Below are 24,189 nucleotides of genomic sequence, written 5' to 3'. Positions count from 1 at the left end.
AGCAGCAGGTGTCCACTGAAGGTCCTGGCACAAACTTTACCCCTTGCACAGATGGAATGGGGAGTGAAGGGTTGAAATCCTCCCCACCTGTTCTCAGGCTCACTGGCTGCCAGCTTTTCTTTGATTTAAGCTGTTTGCTGAGGGATGGGATGATGAGTTCAGGAGCTAGTTTTGCCCTACTTTGGAAAGATGTGGGGTGGAAGGAGGGAAGCCCTGCTCTGTGCTGCTTGAGGGACCATCAGGGCTTGGGGGCTGGTGGAGCAGGGACAGCAGGGGGAAGGACAGTGCTGTTGTATATGGCAGAGAGGTTCTTCCCTCTGTTCCCCCACAAGCCTTTGGCTGGAAGTCGGAGACATTGTGGTGTCTCTGCTGTGGCTACTGCCTTACATGTCATCTCCTGTTTCTTTAGCCCCACTTCTGTCTGCTTGAGCTTAGGTTGCAAGATACTCCTTCCAGGAGTGCAAGGACAGTCGTGTTGTTGGCTGGAAACTGCACGAAATCAGCCCTTCACTGAAAGTCTTGTTCACTATGTGCTCGTTTCAGGCCTTCTCCTTTGAACCCCTTTGCTGTTGGTGGGCAGGACCTGGACCCTTTGGGGTGAGTATGGCTAGGGGAGGCGGTGCTTTGCATGTCCTGGGAGTATCCCCAGCTCTGCCCTTCACTGAGAGACCTTCCCTGAAACAGCTGTCATGGGTCTGGCTCAGGCATTGAGCAAAGTGTGTCTGAGTGTGGGTGGCAGTGGAACAGTTCCTCATTACAAATTGCAAAGGAGCAATTGACAGTTGCTAAACCTCAATATGGTTCTAATATCGTAATAAGATCCCGTTGCTTGCTTAGATGATAGGTTGCAATCTGCGTCTGTTTAATAATCAGCCTGTATTCATTTAGCATGCACTAATTCCTTCAGTAAATCAAAGCTGAATACATCGTTAAGTGAATGTAAGTCTCTAATTTAAAATGGTACCAGCTGCTGCATTTACAACCCAGCAGCCTGAAGAGGGAGAGGCTTAAAGTTGAGTCCACAGATGCCCGAGTCCTGATTGTGAGCCTCTTGGCTTTTTGGGGCACTGGAGCAGGAATGCTGGAGAGAGCCTGAGTGGAAGCCAGGCTGTCTGGGGGACTGATCTTCCCAGATGCATCTCTGGGTTTTTAGTTTGGTTGGGCAAGAAGGACCTGTCATCTGACATTCCAGATAAAAGCACATCTTCAGACAAAAAACAGTCCTTGGAGTTGTTGCAAAGCGCCTTGCAGCACGGGGGAGTCCTCTTTAGAACAGCTCTCCTGTAGGGATCGCATTTTTTCCCTCTTGCAAGACTTGATTCTCTGCGAGTTTGGCCAGCTAGAAACGTCCTGCCCTGCTGGAAGGAGAAGTCTAGGTGACTGGAAGGAAACCCGATAGCATGAGGAAAAGGGGTACAGTTGTGGGGGGGACCCTGTTTCTCCCACTGCCTCCAGCCCTCCATTGGCAGTTTCTCTGTAAATGACAAAAAAATGATTGTAAGTGGAAGCAGATTTGGTGCTGACACCTGCCAGCACTGGGACTGGAGACTCAGGCTTCCAGGCATATGCTCATGGGACCTGGCTGTCCTGGGGTGCTGTGGGCAGCCAGCCTGGAGTAATGGAACTCATTAGTGCAGTTGTTAATGACTTGTATGATGGCAGCGGTGTCCAGAGACTCCAGCTGAGTTTGCATAAAGCCGACTTTGAGGAATGGCACTTGCAGCATGGAGCAGCTCTGAGGAGCCGCCCGTGATCAGCAAATGACTTCCAGGCAGTGCTTTGGAAAGGTTTGCAGGGTCTGCAGGCTCTTACAACACTGTGCTCCCCTAGGGCAGCAGCGATGGGACTGTGAGTGGCAGTGAGGACCAGCAGGTCCAGTGCATGGTCAGCAGCCCACTAGGGACTTATCAGCCATGGTTTGTGTTCTGCCTGGCTCCTTGCAGGAACTTGAGGGAAGAAGGAAGCTGCTGCTGTTGCTTCCTTCTGCATGTCCCCAGCTAGAATAAGAGGTTGCAGATATGGTGGTGCCTTGGATCTGGATGTTTGCCTATACCCTGCATTAGGTGTGTCTGCTGCAGCCATGAGACTCCCATCTCAGTGTAACGTTAAGCTACACCCATTTACACCTACGCATTGTGCTGCAGCATGGGGAGGGGTGCAGGAGGAGTACGTTGCTCTTCTCTTCTGTGCCAATCTCATCTAATTTCTGCCTTTCCTCTCCCCAGAGGTCGGAGTGGCGGAATGATCGTTGATCCTCTCCGCTCTGGATTCCCGCAGCCCGGCATTGACCCATCAGCAGGTCTCCCCGGCCACCTTCCCCCAGGAGCAGTTCCACCAGGAGCCAGATTCGACCCCTTTGGCCCCTTAGGGGCTGGTAGGGCCGGGTAAGTGTTTGGCCATGCCTGGGCAGCTGCTGCAGCCAAGTACCACAGCATGCTCCCAGTCTGCCCCTGCTCTGCTGCTCCTTCCAGGGCTGTGCTCTTGTTCCTGGTTTGACTTTGTTCTAAATTCCTTTCTAGGCCAGATCCCGACCACCTCCCACCTCCAGGCTATGATGACATGTTCATGTGAGGAGTCACTGAGAGGTTTCTCAGCTAGCTGCAGCCGGAGCAGTTTCCTGGAGCGAGGAGCACTTTCCCCTCTTCATTCCCTTCTTTGGTGGACTTTGATTTTTTCAACAATGATTTTGCTCTCCCTGCTCAGGGCTACGCTCCTGTGTTTCAGACTGGCTATAAAGGTTTCCATATGCACAGAACAAAAGAGGAAGCAGTAGGTTCATTTCTTTCTCTGCTCCTCCAAGGGTAGCTGGCCATGGGTATGCAGCAGACATGGGCCTGCCCTGTGCCGGGGCAGTGTCAGGAGCAGTGTGGTGTGCTGAGAGCAGCCCTGGGCTTTGAGGTTTCTTCCTCTCCTCCAGGGTGGCATAGCTTTTGCTGCTGGGATTACGCATGCAGTCAGTGGTAAGAAGGGAGCTGGCTTCTTGCCACTCCCATGCTGGGGAGCTGCAATAGCCTCGCTGAAAGCTTCAGCTGGAGAAGGCTTCCCATGCAGTGATGGTTTCTCCCTTGCTCTTTATCCAAAGAGTGCTGATCAGCATGGAGGGCTGAAGCCCATCTCATAGAGTCTTTGTGGGCAGACCCCCAGTAGTGGCTCAAGTGGGCTTCTGCATGGGCATGCGCACTGAATGTGAAGGGCTCCAACAGCAAAGCCTTTAATATGCATGAAAAGAGACATACAGTGAATTCCTGGCATTATCTGGCCCCCTGTAGCCATGCTACAGGGCTTCATCCCTGGGGATGTGTGCCAAACCTACGGGCAGTGTGGAGAGCTGCCTGTTGGGCACCGTGTTGGATTGGGGTGGAACAGGAGGCTTGGGTGCCTACCTGAACTCTGGGTCCAGCACAGTCTCTGTGCCTGGTGGAGCTGAAGGATTTGGGGCTTTGCTTTGCAGCAGGTTTATAGGAACATGTTTCACTACTGTCAGTCCCATGGCATGAGACCTGTGTGGCTCTGCCCAGGTGGACTCTGCTGCCATCACCGAACAGCTTGTGGAGGAAGGACAAGACCTGCATGAGTCATAGGATTCTCGGCTCTTTCTGGAATCCCCTCCCTATCCTGCAGCTCCCCCTGTGTCAGATAATTCTGGGGCTGGAGCCCACCAGGAGTTCAATACTGTATTTTCTTCTCATGGTCCGATTTCTTGGAAAGACGTTCATGAGTTTGAAATAAAAATCTGATAACAGTGTTGTGTTGGCAGTTGCTGGGGGTGACCCCCCCGCCCCAGTTGGCCTCCTCATCTCCCCCCACAAGAAGAGGAGCCCCAAAGCTGCACTTAGGAGCTCTGTTCTGTCTGTCCTTGCCCTATCTGGGGTGGTGGGTTCGAGCTGGGAGCCTGCTTTGTTCTTTTCCTTCTTTCTTAGCAGCAGTGCTTTTCTGAGATGATGAGACTGTATTAAGAAAATTAAGTGGAGAATGGCCCAGCCCTTGTTTGGCTGTGCTTCTGGTGGTAATTGGCTCTCCAGGGCACTGAACACCGTTGTTACACTGCATGCAGCTGCATAGGCATAAATAAAAAAGAGGAAGTGCTCCCCTCTCTCCCTTTTCCCCTAAGGCTTTTCCTTTTAAACCCCTTTTGCCTACAAACACGACTGATAACAGCTGAGCTGCAGTGTATGGAACCCTGGACTGTGTGCATGTGGGAGGGGGAGGACTGGCCATAGAAATTTGGCACTGGGTGAACTGGAGCAGGGTGAGGCTCTTGCTGTGTCCCCACTGTTCTCCCAGCTCCTGGGCAGCCTCGACCTTGCTGTGTGAGGTTGGGATGCACGGTGCTGCAGGGAGAGGAAGTGGTTCTGCCTTATCAAAGAGGCTCTCTGCGGGAGACAGCTGCTTTCTGCTGCCTGCATTAATCATGTGCTGCAACCTTTCAGGAGGGAGAAACACAGCCTGCTTTGATGGGGCTAATTAAAACGATCCAGAGCCAGGAGAGGCTGTGTCGGGTCTTGATAAACAATCTTTTGTCTGCAGCTCTTAACCCCAGTGGGTTTGCAGTGCCTTGCAGCTTGGGGGAGCAGGTGGGAGAGGAGGGGATTGAAGAGAGGAAGAGTACACTGCATGGAGCTGGGGTGCTTGTGGGCTCGTGGCTGAGCCTTGGGGCTGCTGTGGTCTCTGCTGTCTGTGCTCCAGAGAGTAGAGGTGTGGGAAAATGTGGATCCTGCACCAAGCATGGCCATCAACACCAGCACTAACATGAGTGACTGAAGCTGTTAGCATGCAAGGGAGCACAGCGGTTGGTGCATCTTGAGCTAATTTTATGGGGGGTTGTAAAAAGTGGTTGGGACTGGAGTGTGTCATCCTGGCACAGGCACAGCTCTCACTCCTCCTGCAGTGCCAAGGAGGTGCTTCCACATCACAGTTGAAGAGAGGCACTGGATTATTGGCAATGGCTCGACGTCCCTGGAGAGTCCTTCAGGCCATCTGCCAACCCGCCCAGCCAACAGCACCTGCCTCTCGATGGCAGAGCCCTCGTTCTGCTAATTACCCTGCGGACGATGCTCCGAGCCAGGACCCTGCATGGCCCATGGATGGAACAAGGGAAGAACCAGTGGATACTGCACAGATGGGAAAACAAAGCAGCCTCTGTTGTAGAGGAGTGAGGGAGGTGTATGGGGCCATTTCCTCCTGCACAGAGACACTCCAGGACCCTGAAGATGGGTGCTTAAGAGCTCTGAGCTGAGCCAGCTTCTCCACTGGAAGCTGGAGATGTGCAGAAATGCTGTGCAGCAGCAAGGTGCTCTCCAATGGGATGGGTTTCACTGTGCCTCCAGGGCCACGGGGACTTTTCTAGGGGATCCCAAAGCTGCCCCAACCCACCCGTTAGCAGCTGCACAGCCCCAGGGTGTGACACTGTGGAGCTGAGGCCTCATCCTGCCCACACTGCCCTGCTCCAGCCCACCTTGCTAGGGCAGATTTGTCTCACCACCCGGTAATGTTTTGGGTTGCTTCCCAAATAAATCATCGCTTTGGCTAAATGTTTCCAGCCCGCTGCACTGCTCTCCTCTGGTCCTGCTGTTGCTCCTGTGCAAAATCATTTTCCAGTCCTACAGGTCTCAGTGGGGAGCCTCTTTAATGGCATTCCTTCCTCAACACACTTCGTTCACCTTAAATATTTATATTTCAATCCAGAGGATTTTCCCCCACTCCTCCAGGCCCTCCTTAAGGGACAGCACAGCAATGTACTGGCACAGCAATAACAGCCTCCTTCCATTAACACCCCTCCAACAGCCCCGCACTCTAACACAAAGGGGAATTTCTTGAGCCCATATAATGCAGGTGTTCAGCAGATGCAGCCTGCCAGCAGCCTGTGTGAGGCCACTTGAGGATTCCAGGACCCAATACTAAACACAGAGCAAGGCAGGTGACACAGGGATGGGCAGAGGGACGTGTAGCCCTTGATAGCACTGCTCGGAATGGACACCATTGTGCAGGATGGAGATGGTGGCACGGGCTGCAGGCTGTCCCCAGCCATGGGAGGGGTGGGAACACCAAAGGACGCTATGGGAGCCCTGGAATAAGATCTGGCCCCAGCAACTGTACCACATGTAAACAACTTTCCCCATGTGTTGGGCTGTCTGGAGAGATTTGTCTCCGCACATTGAAGCAAGTAATTTATGAGATGGATTAAAAACTGGTGGCAGTTTGTGACAAATACCAGCCAGTGTGGGGCTGTTTTCCTATGGGACAATTCCTTGCCTTTCTCAGCATCCTGCTCAGACCGAATTTTTTCTCTCCACAGAACGTTGTGCTTTAATGATGCTTCATGTTTAATTCCCGAGATGCAATGTTACCTTCGAGCTGCAGACAATGGCTCTTGTGAGCAGCACAAAGGCACCCCAGTGGGGCAGAGCTGCTTCTCTAAAACAGGAAAAGAAGGACCACGCTGTGCATGGCGAGTTATCCTCTCTCCTCCAGACAGAGCACCCTGGTTTGTGAGGCCGTTGTGGGGCTGCTGGTGGGATGCTAGGCAAGGGGGGGATGTCCCAGCCTTCATCCTGCTCTCATGGGATGTGAAGGCTGCAGGTCAGGAGGAGGTGGCCCCGTGGATGGCAGTCACATTGAGGTCCCCTTCTCTTCTGCTACGCCACAGAGTTTTACAAGAAACTATTGCTACGAAAGGTTGCTGATGGCAGAAAATCAGATGCTACATCCCAAAGAGGAGCTCGGCCTCGCGTCCAGCCCGGCGCAGGGCACAGAAATCCCACGGGCGTCTCACAGTGCCGTCACCCAGCTGCTGGTGGAAGGCGGTCCCGGTGCTGCGGGATGGGACGCCGTCCGGGAGAGGCGAGGAAGGTGTCCGATGGCGAAGCCTCCCCGATGGCATCGGTGTTGCGGTGCGGCGAGGGGAGCGCCGGCGTGCGGGGCTACGATCCGGACCCCTCGGGGGGCTGCTGGGGCGGGGGGCTCAGCTGGCTCTCCAGCAGCGCCCGGGCCCCATCGGCCGACACCCGCCGCAGCCGCAGCCGCACGGAGCCGTAGTTGCTGCCGGCACGGCGGGCGGCGCGGGCCCGGCGGCGGGCGGCGGCGGCGGCCAGCAGGAGGGCGGCGAGCAGCAGCCCCCCCAGGGCCAGCAGGGCCAGCCCGGCCACCGTGCAGCGGTCGAGGCGGGCGCGGAGCCGCGCCGCCCTCTCTTCCAACCGCTCCATCTGCCGCGCCGGTACGGTCGGGTCGGGACGCGCCGCCCGCGGCACAGCCCCCGCCAGCACCACCAGCGCTGCCCCGCTCAGCGCGCAGCCCAGCGCCAGCGCCAGCCCCGGGCCCGGAGCCGGGCCGAGCCCCCCCGGGCCGCCGCCGCCGTCCGCCGCCGCTTCGCCCGGGCTCCGCAGCTCCGCCGCCCGCGGGGACGCCATGGAGCCGCCGCCCTGCGAGAAGAGAGGTGAGCGGCGGAGCGGGCTGCGTCCCCCGCACCGTCTGCCCCAGCCGGGATGCACCCCCTCCTTTCACCCCCAAACCCGGCCTCCGGAGCGAGCTGCTCCCCCCCGAACCCCAAAGATCCGCGTCTCCAAACCGGGCTGCTCCCTCCCTGCCCCCATCAGGCCGAACCTCCCCAGCCCCCTGGACCCACATCCCGAACCGGGCTTCATTCCGCGTTCCCCCGCCGGATTGTCCCCCCCTTCTTCCCTCCCTCCCCCGGGAGCCCGTGACACCCCCCGGGCTGCCTTCCCCGATTCGGGATGTCCACCCCGCTCCACGTCCCGGACCTGCCGTCCCCTCCGCTCCCCCGGTTCCCTTCCCGCCTCTCCCCCCAGTCCCCGCACCGAGCTGCGCTCCCTCTTCCTCGGTCCCAGCCGCCTCCCCGGTCCCGCCCCGCCGCTGCCCGCACCGAGCTGCTCCCCCCTCGCCGCCTACCCCCGCCGGGTCCCCGGTGCCGGTGCAGCCGCGGCGGAGGGAGGGGAGGGCTGTGGGACCCCGCGGTGCTCCCGGCGCTGCACGCACACACGTGCACACGTAGCGGCGGCTGCCCCGAGGATACACACGTGTGCAACACACACACACACACACACACACGCACGGTTGCACACCAGCACCGCTCGTGAAACGCATCACCTGCAGTGGAGGGATCCCAGGGCGGGGAGTTTGCAGATGGAGGGGGCTAAGCAGCACTGCAAAAAGCACGGAATGTGCCCAGGGAATGTCCTCATAGGGTGCTGGCCATGTACCCCCAGCCAGCCCCACTGGGACCACAGGACAACACCAGGCTGCGGTCTGCAGCACAGAGATCCCCAGCACCACGTTATTTATTTCCCTTTTCCCACTGCCACCGTCTGCATGCGCTCTGCTTCTCTTTGACCTGAAACTGGACCCAGGCCCGAGCCCCAGCAGTGACCTGCTGGCAGGAGCGTGCTTTGAGCCGTGTCGTCAATGAGACGTGTGCTATTCCTGCCTTTGGAGCGGTGCCTGGAGATGGTGGTGCGGATGTAAATCCCGACTGATAGCGGGTGGGCTGCTGAAAGCTGCCGGGAAGATCTGTCCGTCACATTGTCATTCCCTTCAGCACATTCCCATGCCTCGACCACCTTCACGAGCTCGCATATGACAGCGTGAGATGATGCTCAGATGCTGCTGCCAGCACCGGGTGGGCTCACAAGCCCATTCCCTACACCCTGAGACCCCCACGCCTCCTCCCCCGTGAAACAAATCCCGCAGCCACTCTTGGCTCCATGCAACCCACAGCACTGGGGCAAAGTCCTTGACGGTCACATCAACAGCAGCTTTCTACCACCATGGCATCAACAGGGACTTTCTGTGAAGTCTCTGTGAAATTCAGTCAAAACACAAAGGTTCTAAGAGGGTGCATGGGAGTGCAGAAATAAAGGGGTGCACATGGATTTCTGTGCAGCTGAAGGCTGTACAAATCCAGGTGCTGGTGAGGGCTGCTTGGCTCTGGCCCTGCTGCTCAGCGGGGCAGTGACAGGTGACAACTTCATCCTTCCCTCAACACCTTCTGCATTAAACAAAAGGCGATGTTAAAATTAGCCTCTGGATCATTTTTTAGCCGTTTCCTTCCATGCTTTATTTTTATTTTTCATTTTCTTCCACGTGCCCTGGGAAAGCTTTCTGCCTGGATTAATTCGTTTAATTTGGCTGATGCTGACCTGCTCCTCCCGAAGTGAGTCTGAGGGTCGCCCGCCTCTTTTGCTGCCTTATGGATGCACACCACTCTATTATGTTTTGTTTGCAGTGAGGGATGTGTGCGCTGTGTGGCTGTGACCGCCCTCCCAGCTCCTCTCCTGCACTGTGTCAAAAGGCAGAGTCTTCCCAGCACAGCATCCCTGGGGATGCATCCAGAACTGGGCTGAGAAAAGAACGGAATTAAAAATAAATGTAAGTGCATCCTGACACGTTAACCACATTTAGAGAGGTTTCAGTGCCAACCCACTCGGCGCTCAGATACAAGTAGGTCACAGGACGCAGATTGTCCCGAATCAGCAGGAAAGGATGGATGTGGAGCAGGCGGGCAGGAGGGAGAGGGGATGGGAGGAGAGCTCTGCGCTCTGCTGCCTCTGCCACTCGTATTTCCTTGGGAAGAACAGAAATGATGATGGTTTGCTCCTGAGCTCTGCATTTTGGGGCACCCGGCTCCCATAGTGATGAGGCAACGGAATGTGCATGGTCTGTGTGCAGACCTGCTGTGATCCCATGGTTAGATGGGGCAGCAGCCATGGGGCCAGCGAGCCTGCAGCCATCAGGAGGACATCATGGTTGGATGAGGGAGAGGGGACATTGGAGGGGGTCCTGCACCTTGCTGCTTTGGCTGTGCTGCTCCGCTGCATTCCCTGGATGGGGATTGGGATGTGCAGCCCCAAACCTACAGCTCCAAATCCTGCACTGAGATGATGGGATTGGGATGTGCAGCCCCAAACCTGCAGCCCCAAATCCTGCACTGAGATGATGGGATTGGGATGTGCAGCCCCAAACCTACAGCCCCAAATCCTGCACTGGGCTGATGGGATTGGGATGTGCAGCCCCAAACCTGCAGCCCCAAATCCTGCACTGAGATGATGGGATTGGGATGTGCAGCCCCAAACCTGCAGCCCCAAATCCTGCACTGAGATGATGGGATTGGGATGTGCAGCCCCAAACCTACAGCTCCAAATCCTGCACTGAGATGATGGGATTGGGATGTGCAGCCCCAAACCTGCAGCCCCAAATCCTGCACTGAGATGATGGGATTGGGATGTGCAGCCCCAAACCTACAGCCCCAAATCCTGCACTGAGATGATGGGATTGGGATGTGCAGCCCCAAACCTGCAGCCCCAAATCCTGCACTGAGATGATGGGATTGGGATGTGCAGCCCCAAACCTGCAGCCTCAGATCCTACCCTGGGCTGGCAGCTGCCCCATATCTACAGCCCCAAATCTGCCCCGGGCTGGTGAGGCTGCAGCATCCCCAGGGAAAGGAGAGGAGGGATGGAGACGACCGCTACCAGCCCAGGAGCACAGCGAGGAGAGAGACAGCCAAGGTCAGACAGCCCTGCCAAAATGCAGAACGAAATCTGCGGGAGAGCCGGAAATAAATCAAAGAAGAGGGAAGGGAGGAGGGAGAGGGGCAGGGGTGGGACGGGGCTGCGGGGGCAGAAGGATGGAGGATGGATGAGGGGTCCGAGGGCGGCACCGGGCGGGCGGGAGAACTGAGGCTGCGGGGCCGGGCTGTGTGCGGGCGGGAGAGCGGGCGGGGCCGCCACCACAGCGCCGCCACAGCGCCGCGCCCTCAGTCCCGCTCAGCCCCTCCGCTCAGGGCCAGCCGTGGTACCGCAGCAGCACGGTGATGTCCTGCAGCCCCTCACTGCCACCTCAAGATCCCCCGCAGGGTCACTTAAAGACCCCGTCCCCTGATGGCAGGGCTGGGCGACGCCGTGCCCTCTGGGCCCCGTAATGCCCTCGTGCCCTCAAGGCTGACAAAGTCCCCATTCCCTCATAACCCCAAGAAGCCCCCATCCCCTCAGGGCTCCACAGTGCTCTCCATCCCCTCAGGACCCCACAAAACCCCATCCCCTCAGAAGCATCACAAAATCCCCCATCCCTTTTTGGCCCCATGAAGCCCCCATCCTCTCAGGGCTGACAAACCCCCCCCCCACCTCACGGGGGGTGTTCTCTCACTTCTCATGGTCCCATAAAGCCCCCATCCCCTCGTGCCCACACCTCCCATGGCACTCACACAATCCCACCCCATGCCCCCTCCTTTGCAATCCCCACCCCTACTTCCCCATCCCCATGACGTCTCTCCTTGTACCCACAGGTGCTGTCAGCTCCAACCCACAGCTCCGGCTCTCTCTGAAGCCCCTGCAGCCATTCTCCTCAGGACCTTCGCACCCTCAGGCAGCCCAAGCGAGGAAGGCAAAACTCAGGCAGAGACAGTGCAGGAGTCCCAGCAGAACCACACACCATGTTCTACATGCATTTGCTCGTGAACAGGCGTGGGCCGCTGGCCAAGATCTGGCTCGCTGCCCACTGGGAGAAGAAGCTCACCAAGGCTCACATCTTCGAGTGCAATTTAGAGACTACCATTAAAAAGATCGTTTCGCCAAAGGTATGTTATTAAAGCGGGAGAGCATCTCCTGGTGAGCCCTGAGGTGTGAGTGCTGCAGGGAATGGGGCTATTGCTCCTGTAAGCACGTAGTAAGAAGCATTTGTGGCTGCTTCAAAACCAGCGTGAGGCAAATCCCTACTCTGATTTTATTCAATTCTGACTCAGATATAAGTCTCAATCCCATTAAATGATAATAATAGAAATATCTCGCTTGTTATTTTACTCTTGGAGGTCTGTGGAATGTACTCATCTACAGAATAAGAACATTTTTACTGTAGCATTCAAACTGGGGCCATGAAGAAGACCAGAGGGCTGGAGCATCTCTGCTATGAGGAGATGAGGGAGATGGGGGGTTTCAGCCTGGAGAAGAGAAGGCTCTGAGGAGACCTCATTGCAGCCTTCCAGTACTTGGAGAAAGCTTACAAATGGGAGGGGGATCAACTGATAGTGATAGGAGAAGGGGGAATGGCTTTAAACTAAGAGAGGGGAGATTTAGGTTAGATATTAGGAAGAATTTTTTTATTCAGAGGGCGGTGAGGTGCTGGCACAACTGCCCAGAGGAGCTATGAGAGCCTCATACCTGGAGGCACTCAAGGCCAGGCTGGATGGGACCCTGGGTGTCAGTATTGTGCCACTGGGCTCTCCTCGGAGATTTTGAGCTGCAGGTACACAACATAGCCTGGGAACTGACAGTATCTGAGGAAATTGTCTCAAAAAAAAAAACAAAAAAAAACAAAGTCAGCCACTACACCAAAATCAAGGGAGAAAGAAAGCTACTGTAAAATTATGCAGAGACATTTGAGGACCGTTTTTTGTGATGTTATAGTAAGTAACTTTTGATATATAATAACTATCCTTGCACTTTCAGTGGGCTCCTTCCAGACCCATCGTTATAAGCAGATAAGTATATAAATAAGCTTAATTGGAGACTCTTATGAGAGATTCTGCATTAATCCTTTGTGTATCACAGAGAAGTTGTGACTCAAACAAGCACAGATGCAGGCAGTATCCATGACTCAGTCCTTGGCCTCTCAGTTGCAATTGCAATTGCATCCAAGGGAACAGTGGGAACATTTTGCACTGTCATTAATTGATGGTGAAGGAGATCCGAGGCTTTCTGCTGGTGCAAACAGGATTTTTTTCCCCATGAAAATACCTGTTTGATAGTGTAAATTTTATCATCTGTCTTCCATGGATTAATTGAGCATAATTGGTTTGGGACTTAGGCTTCAGCATGGCAATGCTTCGGAGCAGAAGCAATTAGAAACTCCTAGCTCTGAATATTGCTTTGTCTCTGATCCTCTGTAACAGGACAAAGCTCTCTGCAGGTGTTTTACCAGAACTCTGTTACTGCTGTGAAGTATTTCCATTTTAAATGTGTTTTTTTGTTGTTTTTTTTTTGCCAAAACTATTAACTCCTGAACAACTTTTTCAAATCATCCAAGTTTACAATAGCTCTGCGCACCTCTGGGCACTTATTGTTGGGAGTGGTGCGGATCTACCACAGGAAAACAAAATACCTCCTGGCAGACTGCAGTGAAGCTCTGACAAAAATGAAGACAGCCTTTCGTCCAGGTACGTGCAGAATTCTGCATCTTCCCACCTGCATTGCTGCCTGCTTTTATTAACTGTGGTTGTTTCAGTTATGTACACGTCATTGATCTCAAAGGACACTGAAGGTATTGGTGCATACTGCTGATGGTTAATCTGGCTTAATTTAATGCAATTTCAACTCTTTGACTCCTTTAAAAGAAGCAGTATCTTAAATGGTCCTACAAGAAGCAGCTTGAATTCAGCTTCCGTTGCTAGATAATTAATTGTCGCCACTGATGACTCCAACATGTCTAAGAACCTGTTAGTGCCAGATCTCACTGTGTTTTGAGCTCTAGCCACAAAGCTAGCAAGAAGGGAACTGAGATGATGGAATCCTTTCCAAAGAGGCTGTGTGTTTGTCATGTTAAGGTGACAAACGGGGAGGCACTGTTGTCTAAAAAAAGAACTTAAAATATCAACATCCCTTGCCAGCCTTAATGTGTTTTGTGACCTAGACTGGTTGCAGAATATTGAATACCCACTCTGCATGATTTTCAAGGACGTGATTATGATCAGTTAATATTTGTAAACGTGGAAATCACTAGAAGAATCACTTGCAATGAGTATGTAGTACTGTTTTTAGTGGGTGCTGTAGCAGCTTGGAGAGCACTGCACAGCACAAGAACAGAAGGCAGTGGTCACAGCTGCAGCAAGGGGAACTCCAACCAGCTGCAGGAGGGGAACAATTCACACTGGCAGTAGTAAAATGCTGAAACAGGTTGTCCAGGGATACTGTGGAATCTCCATCATCAGAAATAGTCAAAAGTGATCTAGCTTAAGAATTAATTCTGTTTTGAGCCAAAGCTTGGATTAGGTGACCTTCAGAAATCCCTTCTAACCTGAGTTGTTCCAGCATTTCCTGGCTGCTGGGTATTTGCAGCCAGTTTTTATGATTATTTGATGCTGGAGAATAGTGTTATATGGACCCTGGATAGAAAAACAAAGCATAATCACCCACTCGAAGTCATAGTGACTTTACGTAGCTGTACATAAGCACAGTGCATTTACAGTTTTTCAACAGCTTTACCAGTGTCCAACAGCAGCATCCTCTTCTTTGTCTGTCTGTAAAATATGGCTCCTAATGTATATGCAAATTAAGTATTTTCATTCCACTTTGGAGTCTTGTTGACAAATTGCCCAAGCTTTTTGTTCTCTATAATGGCAACAGACCTTTGTGACAGGTTTATAGACCTATATAGACTTATATCTACGTGGGAGAACATTACTTTTATGTTATTGGTGTTTATGTCGTTTCATTTTCTGTTTCTTTTAGGACTTGTTGACCTTCCAGAAGAGAGCTGTGAGGCTGCTTATCAGTCCATTACATTACCTGAAGAATTTCATGATTTTGAAACAACTCTACCTGATTTAAAGTAAATTCTCTCCTCCTTTTTATTCATTATTTCACTGTTTTCAGAAGTAAAAGACATCCTTAGAGTTATCTGATCAAGACTTGCATGGAATTGTTTTGATTTGACAACCGATCTCTTCTAAATTCTGAGTTGAACTTTACAAGGCTGCAGTCACAACACTGCTTTGTAGAGCTCCTCCAAGTCCATTTAATCAGCAAACTTTAACAATAAAATATATCGAGCCCAAACTTCCAGATTTTCTCATTTACAATTGTCTGAGTGAACCCTGCAAAGAGATTCCTGTCCTTGAGAGGGGATGTAAAAGCTAGCCTGAATGCTGTTGTAACACCATGGAGCCTGTGGTTTGTAGCCTCACAATGTCGTACTGTTCTGCTGTGTAAATGCTTCTCATTTCTGCTCCCTTGCTCTTTGGGCCCTGGGTGTTTTATCAGCTCTAGGAAGCTTTGCTTCCAATGAAAAGCCAACGTGTTTCTTTGGCTTTTTGGAATGAATCAGCACTAACGTAGAAAAAGTGATAAAAACAGAAGGCTAAGATGCGTTTCCATGCCCCAAAAGAGCCAGGATAGTGGATTTCAACAGAGATTTTCTCTGCACCTCACCATAAATGCAGCTTGAAGGCATCTGGAAGTCTTTAGTATTTTCTAAGTGCAGCTGGGATGTAATACTAGTTATTCCATTTATTCAAGTACTCCAACGTGCCACGTCTTTATGCCTTTCCTGTCTACCCAAAGAATCCCTATGGTTTGGTGTAAAGATGACACTGGGACATCAATTCAATCCCTTCTATGTGACAAGTGCCTGGTAGTTAGTAGGGCACCAAACTCACCAAGCCCAGATTTTGTGGCAGAAGAATGGAGAACTAGGAAATAGAGAGAGGAGCATGGGTGCTTCCCTTGTCCTCTAGATATGCCTACTGTTCCTTGAACAGATTGCTTTCTGAGTGCACATCTGGATTGTTTGGTCACAGAGTTCCAGGCGTGGGGATTGCTCTGAAGTTCATTTAGCTAAATGCTTTCCCCTGATTCACAGACCTCTCCCTACGTAGCATTTTGTTACAACCATTCCAGAATCAGTCTTCACTGTACAACGTACATTGGAGACTGCACAGGAGGCCTGGCTAGCAGAGAAAGCAGCTGCCTACTTGCTTAGAGGTAGCCCTCAGAAGCAACAGACAGCATCTGTTTTCCACATGCTCATTTTGAGCTTCTAGAGGAAATTCAAAGCAGTGGTTTTTATGAATCAAATCTTAAATAGCTTGAATGCTAATGGCTTTGGGAGACAGTTGCTCGCCACAGAAATGAGCATCAGGTGGGGTGCTTTCAATGCCATGGGAAACAGGAGTTATCTTCTGGGGTTTTTCAGCAGGATGTCAGGTTTGCAGACTGGTTAGCAACATGTTTTCACAGTCGAGTGAAATGGTGAATGAGTTTCAGTTCATCCTGTATTTTGTATAATGTTTCTTTCATCAGTGCCATTGATGTTGCTGAGCATTTTACCTTGAATCAGAGCAGAGCTGAAGACATCACACTTAAAGAGGATTATGAAAGCAATGTACTTCTCTGTGATAGGAACTTTGGTGAGAGAAGTTGAGAAATTAGAAATATTCCATAAGGAAAAGTATGTTTTATGCAAAATGTTGTACAGTGAGTAATTTCTCTATGTGAAAAAACGATCACTACAAGAGTATTTGTTCATGTTGGTGCTGACTGGCCTATCATGTGGTCTCATGCTTAAATTTCCCTGTAAGCACTCTACCTAAGTAATAGAATCCGATATTGGAAACAGAATCAAACCCAACGTTTGGTGTTAGATGAAACTGGCTTTTGTCCATTCCATTTGAGGCATGGGATGTCCTAGAATCTTTTGAAAGCTATTTGAAAAACTCAGGAGATGGAGAAATACACATTTCCCACGGGTGTGTACAGATGGAGCATGACACTTTCTGTATTTGTCCAGATGAGGAATCAGATGCACTGAGAAAACAGAGCTGCTTCGATGCGAGCGTTCTGATGAGCAGCTGCAGCCTCGTGGCTGATCACAGCTCTGCAAGTGGAGACAAGGCTGCTGTGCATGAGGGCTCGTACTGCTTGGAGCAGGACTGCTTCGGGGATGAGGAGGCTGGTGCAGACATGATTGGTAGAGAAACAGAATTGCTTTCTTTCAAAATGCTTTTCTTATTGCAGGAGAACAAATGAAACATTATGAAAGTCGTCATTTGCAAACAGCAATTCTTCTCCTGTTTTTATGCTGCATGTTTTGCAACTTATCATTGTATCTGTGATCGTTTAGATGTCACTAAGTAAAAATTAAAGATTTTAATTTTTTTTTAGAGTTAAATGCATTTGATTTATATTTATTACTGAGCAATTTGATTTATGTTTATTATAAATAACATTAGGCTACGTCAGGCTACTGCATGACAACCACAGCTTAGAATGATTCAACTGTGTTTTCTATTTAAGAAATCCTATTGAGGGATGAACAAAATAGCCTAACTAATGGCATTCTTGATACGGAAGAACTTCCTTTGTCACAAGACCTGAAAGAGAACAGCACAGCAGGTGAGTTGGCAGCACCACCTCCTCCTGCCTCACGTGAACTCTGCTCTTGTATCAATGCCTCAGTTACTCCCATTCAGCTTTGCATGCATGGATTAATATCCCAAGCCTTTTTCCTTCGTTAGCTTCCCTTCCTTTTTTCCTGATATGTGTCATTCACCATTTTAGGTATAATTTAATTGGACCTAGGAATTCCAGATACAGAACTTGACGGTGCTTAGAAACACTTCTGTATGATATCCTGAGATCCACACTGCAGCTTAGGCAGTAATATCACTTCTGTAGGGGAAAGGAAACAGGGTGGAGTAACTTTGAATGTTACCTGCCAATATGTCTGACTTCGTATCTCAGCCACAAATGACTTCTAGTAATTCATACAGGTGTTCTTAGTCTTCTTTCGATTTGGTGTCAGTCTGTTGATATTCAGTTTGTTTCACTACCTGCCCTCATAGGGTCTTGTGTCAGCAGAATGTAAGCAGCAACAATGCAGATGTACTGGTTCAGGTCATTGTGAGACTACAGACTAAATCAGAGTTTGCAAATTCTAAGCTTTCCTTTGTCAGCTGTCTTGAATGTTGTGAGATGGAGAATTTATTCCCTCCTGACAACGTTCTGATCTGGATTATTTGCTGGGTTTTCTTACAGCCGAGTCCAACCACGCAGACACTGCAGTGAAGAAAGAAAGTCATCTCATGAATGAAACAATGCTTTTGCCTAAAGAAGAAGAAGGATTTGTGCTTGAGCCAGTTGATGATACAGGTCAGAACTCCATCAGTTTCTTGCTGGCTGTTTGCATTGCTGTGTTTGATTTTCTCCTTGTTAGTGTAAATATTTGCAAAACATTGTTTTCACTTTGTTTGCTCCTGCTGTCAGAGTTCTGTTCTATGATCATTCTCATACAAAACCAGTATCAGGTTGATGGGTATTATCTGATCTGTCCAGTTCTCTGCTTACAGCTCCTTCCCCATACCAAACCAAGTGCTACTGCTCTGCTCTGCAGTTCTGCTGGCAGTGCAGCCTGTTCAGCACTGTTCACCAAAAGTTCAGCTGAGCTTTTATTGCCAGCGACACCTCCATGATCTCTTGTGTGTAAAACAACAACCTTATACTCTGAGGCTTTGGGATCTCTTGTCTTTATTAAGATTGAAAAAGAAAAACGTCTCTTTTCATCTGTTTGTAAATCTAGATCTCAGCTATTCTGATGGTGGCTATTAGCAAATGAACGAGTTCGTACTGATGATATTTAGAATACTGGCATTTTCCAGCCTGCCAAGACAAGATTCAGGAAGCTATGGTTGTACAACCAATCAGCAGCTCTGTTTTGTGTTTACAATCTACATCTCAGTATAATTGCCAAAGTATTAAACTGACAAATGCAGATATTAATTATGAGGTAATGAAACCTGTTGAATACATTGGGAGTTCTTGGAACAATTAATTCCTGGTGGATTAAAGATAGCCTACTCAGTCCTGTTCATGTATCATGTGTTCTCATTAAGTCATTGTGTTCCTGATTCCTCAGCACAGTATTCATGTCTCCTGTAATTAAACACCTGTGGGTTTCCTGTACAAGAACACAGAGAGGAAACTTTGCAGACACTTTTGGAGGAACAGGCCATCCTCTTCAGCTCTGTGAAGTCAGGAGGTCTCCAGCTGTCCATTTACTCCCACTGGTTCTCTTCACACTTAAGTTTTCCCTGGATGGGACCTTATTTGTGTCTATCTGCTCTGTAACGGCTGTTGAAAAACGTGCCTCGATCAGAAACAGGAGGAGCTGACTCCTTGTCAGCTTTGAATATTGTAATTCCAAACAGAGAACATGTGGCTGAAGGGGACAATTAGCTGAGGGTCTTCAGCTGTCCCCATCTCTGCTAGTCAGCACTCCAGGTAGGTGTGTCTGTGACAGAGGCCAAGGATCACAGACTGTTAACGATGGGAGGAACCTCTTGTGACCGTGTGTGTACTGAGGTCAGTGCTTTTTTATTTTTTGAACGCTTGATCTCTTTAGATTTCAACCAGAGGAAAAACAATAAAAGGAAGAGGAAGTTGCTTGTGGATGCAGACAAGGAGCTCAGCTGCCATGCTATATACCACCAGCTTAACAACAGCGTGGGCACCCTTGTTGCGTTAGACCTCGCACCTCCAACTAAACAAACAATGATGTGGAAAGAATCAGGAGGAGTGGAAACACTCCTGTCCCAGCCTGCACAGCATTTGTTTCATGCTGAGCTGCAAACGGTAAAGATTTCTTCCTTGTTGGTTTGTGTGCCTCTGTGTAGGTGATGGGACTGCTGCACATCCAGGAGGGAACCGCCAGGGGTTTGGTTGCAGGCAACTGCAGGTGCAAAGCATTGCTGGAAGTATTGTGTCACAGCTCTGTTCCATTGGATACCTAATGATTATTTGCATACTCATCGCTAATTGCTTCAGCAGAAAGACCACCTGTACAGCTCCTGGCTTCAATCTCCAGTGCTCCAGCAAGTTAAAAATGATTAGGAGAGCTTTGCCTTTCAGGTGCTTCACAGGTTCTGGTTGCTTGTCCCATGGGTGAGCAGGGCAGGTCAGAACACCCCTTCCATGCTCATAGACCTTAATGCTCTTTTTGTGCAAGGGAGGGATAATTGCTTCGTGGAAATATATCTGTCAAGTCCTTCCATGCCCCTGTGTATTATCTGACAAATCTTTTGAAGAAGTTGTACGTTTAGGAATGATGATAAAACGAAGAAAGACCGACTTGTATGCAAGGAGATGGAGAAAGGTGCAGTGCTGACTCTGTACAGCAGCCTCATGCTAATTGCACTGCGTTCTCTCCGTTGGATCTGCAGGCAAACAGCTCAGCAGGTTCCATGGGGCAGAACAGCTTCACCTCTTGGAGTCCAGATGCACAATTACAGCTTGTTCCTTAGCTGTTCCTATGACATTTCTTCGTAGAATTTGCTGCCAAAGGGCCATTCCTTTTTTAAAGATGCAGATTTGAAATGACCTAATGCAAATCTCTAAATTCTGGGGTGAGGTAATTAACTCATCTTCATACCTTTGCTTTGATGCTTGCAAATAATCTAACTCTATATTCTGACAGTAAACAAATAAAAATAATTGCTTTCAGTTCTTTGCAAAATGCTTCAAGAGAGGTAGATTTGAAATGAGAAGAAATGTAACACAGATGGAGATAGAAAAACCAAAGAAGGAGCAAGATGCCACAGGTAATGTTTTAATTCTATTGTGGCAGAATTAGCTGTTAACAAATACTCTCTATTTTATATGATGTTTCAGACATGCACAGCGTGCAGCATTCTACAAATCAAAGGTCAAAACATTTCAACCATCAACAAAACTGGCTGTATTAATTATAAAAATACTTGTTTGTTTGTTTGTTTGTTTGTTTTAAGGGCAGATGAGCATCACTTCATCTTAAGCCTTGTGTTTATTTGTCAATACAGAGATGCTGATAACAGAAGAATTGAGTTACCTGCAGGAGTTGGACTGCTCAGAGGCTGAGAGAAAAACTGACAATGATCTGTTTGCACTGACAGCATGGAATAGCAGCAATGGAGCTGTTAATGGCTCTGGTGAAACCCTGGTGAGTGGTTTCCTCACGTTTTGCAGACCCAAATGTACTTCCTGGCTTCATTTTGTGTTGGGGTTCCTTTTCAGAGAGGTTAAGAAATTGTTAACGTAGGTTTTTCGCTCCAGGAAAGTTTATTTAGAAGCATTTTGGCAGACCCTCACAATGAGTGAGCTGTCTATTAAAATGTCAATTAATTGGTATAGATTACAGTATAATCACTAAGTATGGCTGGAACCTTGATATAAACCATAGCCTGTTTGTAAAGAAAAGATGTGTTTTCATTTCTAAAGGCGGTTATGCTTATCTTTTGTGTCAAAAATTGAGAAAATACTCAAGCAATAACAAATTATGTAATCCTGCCATCTTTAATGTGAAAGGAGGGACTTAGGAGTGTATGGAAGTCCTTGAAGTTGACAAAGAATGACAAAACTGGACTTGATGGCAGGGGAAAATTCAAGGCTTGTGCCTAAACAAGGGTAGATTCTATGTGAGAAAAGGCCTGGTAGAAACAGCAGCTATTAAATAAATTTGGAAAATATTTATAACAATCAACTATTTGAGCAGAATTGTTATCATACAGCACAGTAATGCATAAATTGCAGTACCAATTGTTCCACCTTCCTGTTCTGACAGCAGGATGAAGCTGCTTTCTCTGAGAGCTCCATGCTGGTGAATAATTCAATGGGCCGAGAAGCTCCAGTGCAGCAAGCTGAGATAACACACGTGTGTATACTTAAAGCTGACAGTTCTCACACCGCAGAAAGAACTGCATTATGTCACAGAAATATTTTTTAAAAGTAGTTACAATTCCATGAATTTACAGTGGGTTTTGGCGTGCTGCCAATTTTTGACACATTTGCCCTCTAACTTTCTGTTGTATTTCCCATCAAGGAGCTAGAAATGGAAAATAAAGACAATGAAGAAATTAAGTGGAGCAAAAGAACTCTTCAGTTGTTAAAAACCTTACAGGTAACACTGCTGGATTTTGAAATTAGAAGCCCAAACCTGGTATTGATTTCCACTGGACCATTTCAGAAAACCTCCTGCTTCCACTGTGTAGCATCACTGTGTGTCATATGCAGAGTATAACTGCATTTTGTTGGGTGTTGGTGGAGGAAACCAGGATTCTGAGTGCCTGACATCACGTCCACTCTCCCACAGCTGCTGGAATTGCTAGAATGTTCTGCACTTTTGCTTGCAGTGCTTGCTGTAGCACTAATACTTTGTTCTCTTCAGCATCCCTACACAGCCCACTTCCAACCACCTGCAGGTTTGCAGGATCTCTGCTATGCACTGCAGGGTGCCTTCATTTGGCTGCTCATCTGCTTGAGCTCTTCCTGAGATGAAGGCTATGGAAGAGAGAGGTGGTTGTGCTACAGATGGCAACCCCTTCTCTAGAAGGTTTTAATGCCCCAGAGCTTTCAAGATGCTTCAACATGAGCAAAGCACGCACGATCAGGAAGGCTTCTCCTGCCTTCCCTGCAGAAATAACATCAGGGCTGGTGAAGCTGTGTGATACCACGTGCTCCATCAGCAGGAACATGGCAGGCACCCTGGGAGGCAGCACGGACTGTCCCAACACTGAGTGTCCAAACCCTCACTGGATCACCTCGTTGCTGAGCTTCTGCCAAAGCAAAGCTCACCAAACCCTGCTCCCAAGCCTGGCTTTTCCCCACTGCTTGAGTTTGGCTCTGCAGCCTTCTTGCTTGTTTAGTTATGTGAACATCTTTAAAAGGTTTTGTGCAACACCCATAAATAACTACGTATGTATATGTGCAGCCATTAAGAAACAAGCAACATTAGTGATGAGTTAGCTGGAACTGGAACTGCCTGTGGTGTGGCTGCTGTTCTGTATCCCAAGAACAGGGCATGCAATGATTTTCACTGGTTTGCATCATGAAAACCATTACAGATAGGCTTCAGTGCTGTTTCACTGAGTTCAGTGGAGCTGTGGGCACGTGTAAATGTTAGTAACATATATAGGTGCTAGCAGTACTACAGCAATCAAATGTTAAGAGCCACTACGTGAGTGTAAATGCCTGCTAAGATCCTATTTAAGGCCTTCAAGCAGGAAATAATGGTTCTGAGAAGCACTGTTCAATTCGGACTTACTGAGCTCTGGTTTTTCCATGACCCAACTGCTTCTCTTTTTCTCTCCTGCCAGCACCTGAACAAATCTGGAGTGAATTCCTTCAGCTTACGGGAGCTCTGTCAGAAGAATAACCGGAAAGAAGTCGCAGTGAAGTTTTACATCTTCCTTGTTCTGCAGAAGCAGATGGTTGTTGAGTTGGTTCAGCACGCTCCATTTGCAGACATCACAGCCACTGCCGGCCGAATGTTCAGTGCTCACTGAAATCACATAGCAGCCAGATAAGCTCATCAAAACGCCATTCTATTCTCTTTCTTCCTGCAAAAAATGGAACTCTCATCAAACCACGGTGAACTGAGCAGAGTTCTTTCATTCCTGTGCCCTCTCAGAACCACACGGTAACGAATTGGTGCTGCTGTGTGGCTGCAGTGTTGGTTAGCAGGATGTTCACTGGTGCGTTCCGTTTCAATGTAGGTATGTTTATAAAACAAGCTGTTACTCACTCTGTTGATAATAGCTAAAATACATGCTCTCCCTCAGACATTTGCAGCATGAGGGACTTGATGGAAGTTCTTCAAAGCCTTTCTTAGAGTCCAGTGTTGGAAATTAGGTTATTTTCAGCTTGTGCGTTAATTAGGTACCGTGGTCAGAGAACGGAAGACCTTTAAACTATCTTTGAATTTATTCAAAATTACTTATTTCAAAGAATGTTCAATACTTGTTGTGTTAAGCTCTAAGAAGCAACTGTCTGCAGCATTGCAGTCGTGTGTTGAGATGGAGACTTCTGCTGTCCTTGAGGTCAGGAGGAAATCGTCCTTCCAAGAACCCCTGCAATGTTCCACTCTGTGGGGCATTTATACAAAGACTAACAGCTTTCCTTATGCATAGGCCAATGTTTGCCTGAAATGTTAGTGATCCTTTGTACATTTAAATAAATTAGATAACACCTGTATTGGCATTCTGTAATGTTGGGAATTTCCACGTGCTGAAAGCAGATGCAACAGGGCAGCACGGAGTGGCTGTGTGCATTTGGTGCTCCAAAACATCCCAGTGCTCTGAGCATGCTGACACCTCTTTATATGGAATCAATAAAAGTCCAGCCAAGATCTTTCCTGTGCTCCCTGGTATTTGTTCTGAAGGATCAAAACTGGTGCCACCTCACTTTAGTCTGGGCTCATCTTGGTGTTTGCTGTGATCTTCACATGCATGAGGGTGGATGATGCTGTCATCCTGACTCTCCAGGTGTTCATGTCGGTTACACCCCTGTGTGCCCAGCCTTGCTAATGTGGTGCTCAGCACCATGAGGGGTCAGGAGGGAAACAAGACAGAGTACAGGCCTGGGAGACGAGGAGAAGCCATTCCTTCCCCTGAAGGCACCTGAAATGAATGCGTGTTGCAGCAGAGCTGCTGCCTACACCACG

The 24,189-nt window shown here is 49.3% G+C and overlaps 3 protein-coding genes across 3 annotated transcripts in view; 2 read left to right on the top strand and 1 right to left on the bottom strand.

Annotated features, from left to right (window-relative positions):
* The window catches only part of PSMF1 (proteasome inhibitor subunit 1), a 106,987-nt gene extending 103,245 nt beyond the window's left edge, over positions 1–3,742 (top strand). The window contains exons 6-8 of the mRNA XM_085241343.1: positions 544–597; positions 2,226–2,384; positions 2,520–3,742. Of these exons, the coding sequence (XP_085097469.1) occupies positions 544–597; positions 2,226–2,384; positions 2,520–2,571 (265 nt within the window). The 3' untranslated portion in view covers positions 2,572–3,742. The remainder of the gene's footprint in view (positions 1–543; positions 598–2,225; positions 2,385–2,519) is intronic.
* Positions 3,743–6,908: 3,166 nt separating this feature from the next.
* On the bottom strand, positions 6,909–8,366 carry TMEM74B (transmembrane protein 74B). The gene is made up of 2 exons (XM_085241749.1): positions 7,906–8,366; positions 6,909–7,418 (listed from the first exon to the last, which is right to left on the bottom strand). The coding sequence occupies exons 1-2, from the start codon at positions 8,098–8,100 to the stop codon at positions 6,921–6,923; spliced, it is 693 nt and encodes a 230-aa protein (XP_085097875.1). The 5' UTR covers positions 8,101–8,366; the 3' UTR covers positions 6,909–6,920.
* RAD21L1 (RAD21 cohesin complex component like 1) lies at positions 7,298–23,867 on the top strand. The gene is made up of 15 exons (XM_085241750.1): positions 7,298–7,432; positions 9,239–9,381; positions 11,297–11,587; positions 13,033–13,162; positions 14,454–14,553; positions 16,023–16,129; positions 16,510–16,689; positions 17,016–17,114; positions 17,757–17,870; positions 19,120–19,349; positions 20,218–20,314; positions 20,552–20,691; positions 21,313–21,402; positions 21,571–21,648; positions 22,844–23,867. The coding sequence occupies exons 3-15, from the start codon at positions 11,444–11,446 to the stop codon at positions 23,030–23,032; spliced, it is 1,698 nt and encodes a 565-aa protein (XP_085097876.1). The 5' UTR covers positions 7,298–7,432; positions 9,239–9,381; positions 11,297–11,443; the 3' UTR covers positions 23,033–23,867.
* Positions 23,868–24,189: the final 322 nt, after the last annotated feature.

The sequence above is a fragment of the Meleagris gallopavo genome, chromosome 22, assembly GCF_905368555.1.
Source record: "Meleagris gallopavo chromosome 22, MGAL_WU_HG_1.1, whole genome shotgun sequence".
In the NCBI taxonomy this organism is placed as follows: domain Eukaryota; kingdom Metazoa; phylum Chordata; class Aves; order Galliformes; family Phasianidae; genus Meleagris; species Meleagris gallopavo.
This window is presented reverse-complemented; position numbering and strand designations above follow the sequence as displayed.

What these genes read in the sequence shown, in the direction of transcription:
- TMEM74B (XM_085241749.1), bottom strand. Translation starts at nt 8,100, where the DNA reads ATGCGTTTCACGAGCGGTGCTGGTGTGCAACCGTGCGTGTGTGTGTGT. An exon ending in GCACCGGGGACCCGGCGGGG is followed by an intron (nt 7,419 to 7,905) that starts GTAGGCGGCGAG and finishes CTCTTCTCGCAG; the next exon opens with GGCGGCGGCTCCATGGCGTC.
- RAD21L1 (XM_085241750.1), top strand. Translation starts at nt 11,444, where the DNA reads ATGTTCTACATGCATTTGCTCGTGAACAGGCGTGGGCCGCTGGCCAAG. An exon ending in ACAACTCTACCTGATTTAAA is followed by an intron (nt 14,554 to 16,022) that starts GTAAATTCTCTC and finishes TTCTTTCATCAG; the next exon opens with TGCCATTGATGTTGCTGAGC. An exon ending in TGAGCCAGTTGATGATACAG is followed by an intron (nt 17,871 to 19,119) that starts GTCAGAACTCCA and finishes TGATCTCTTTAG; the next exon opens with ATTTCAACCAGAGGAAAAAC.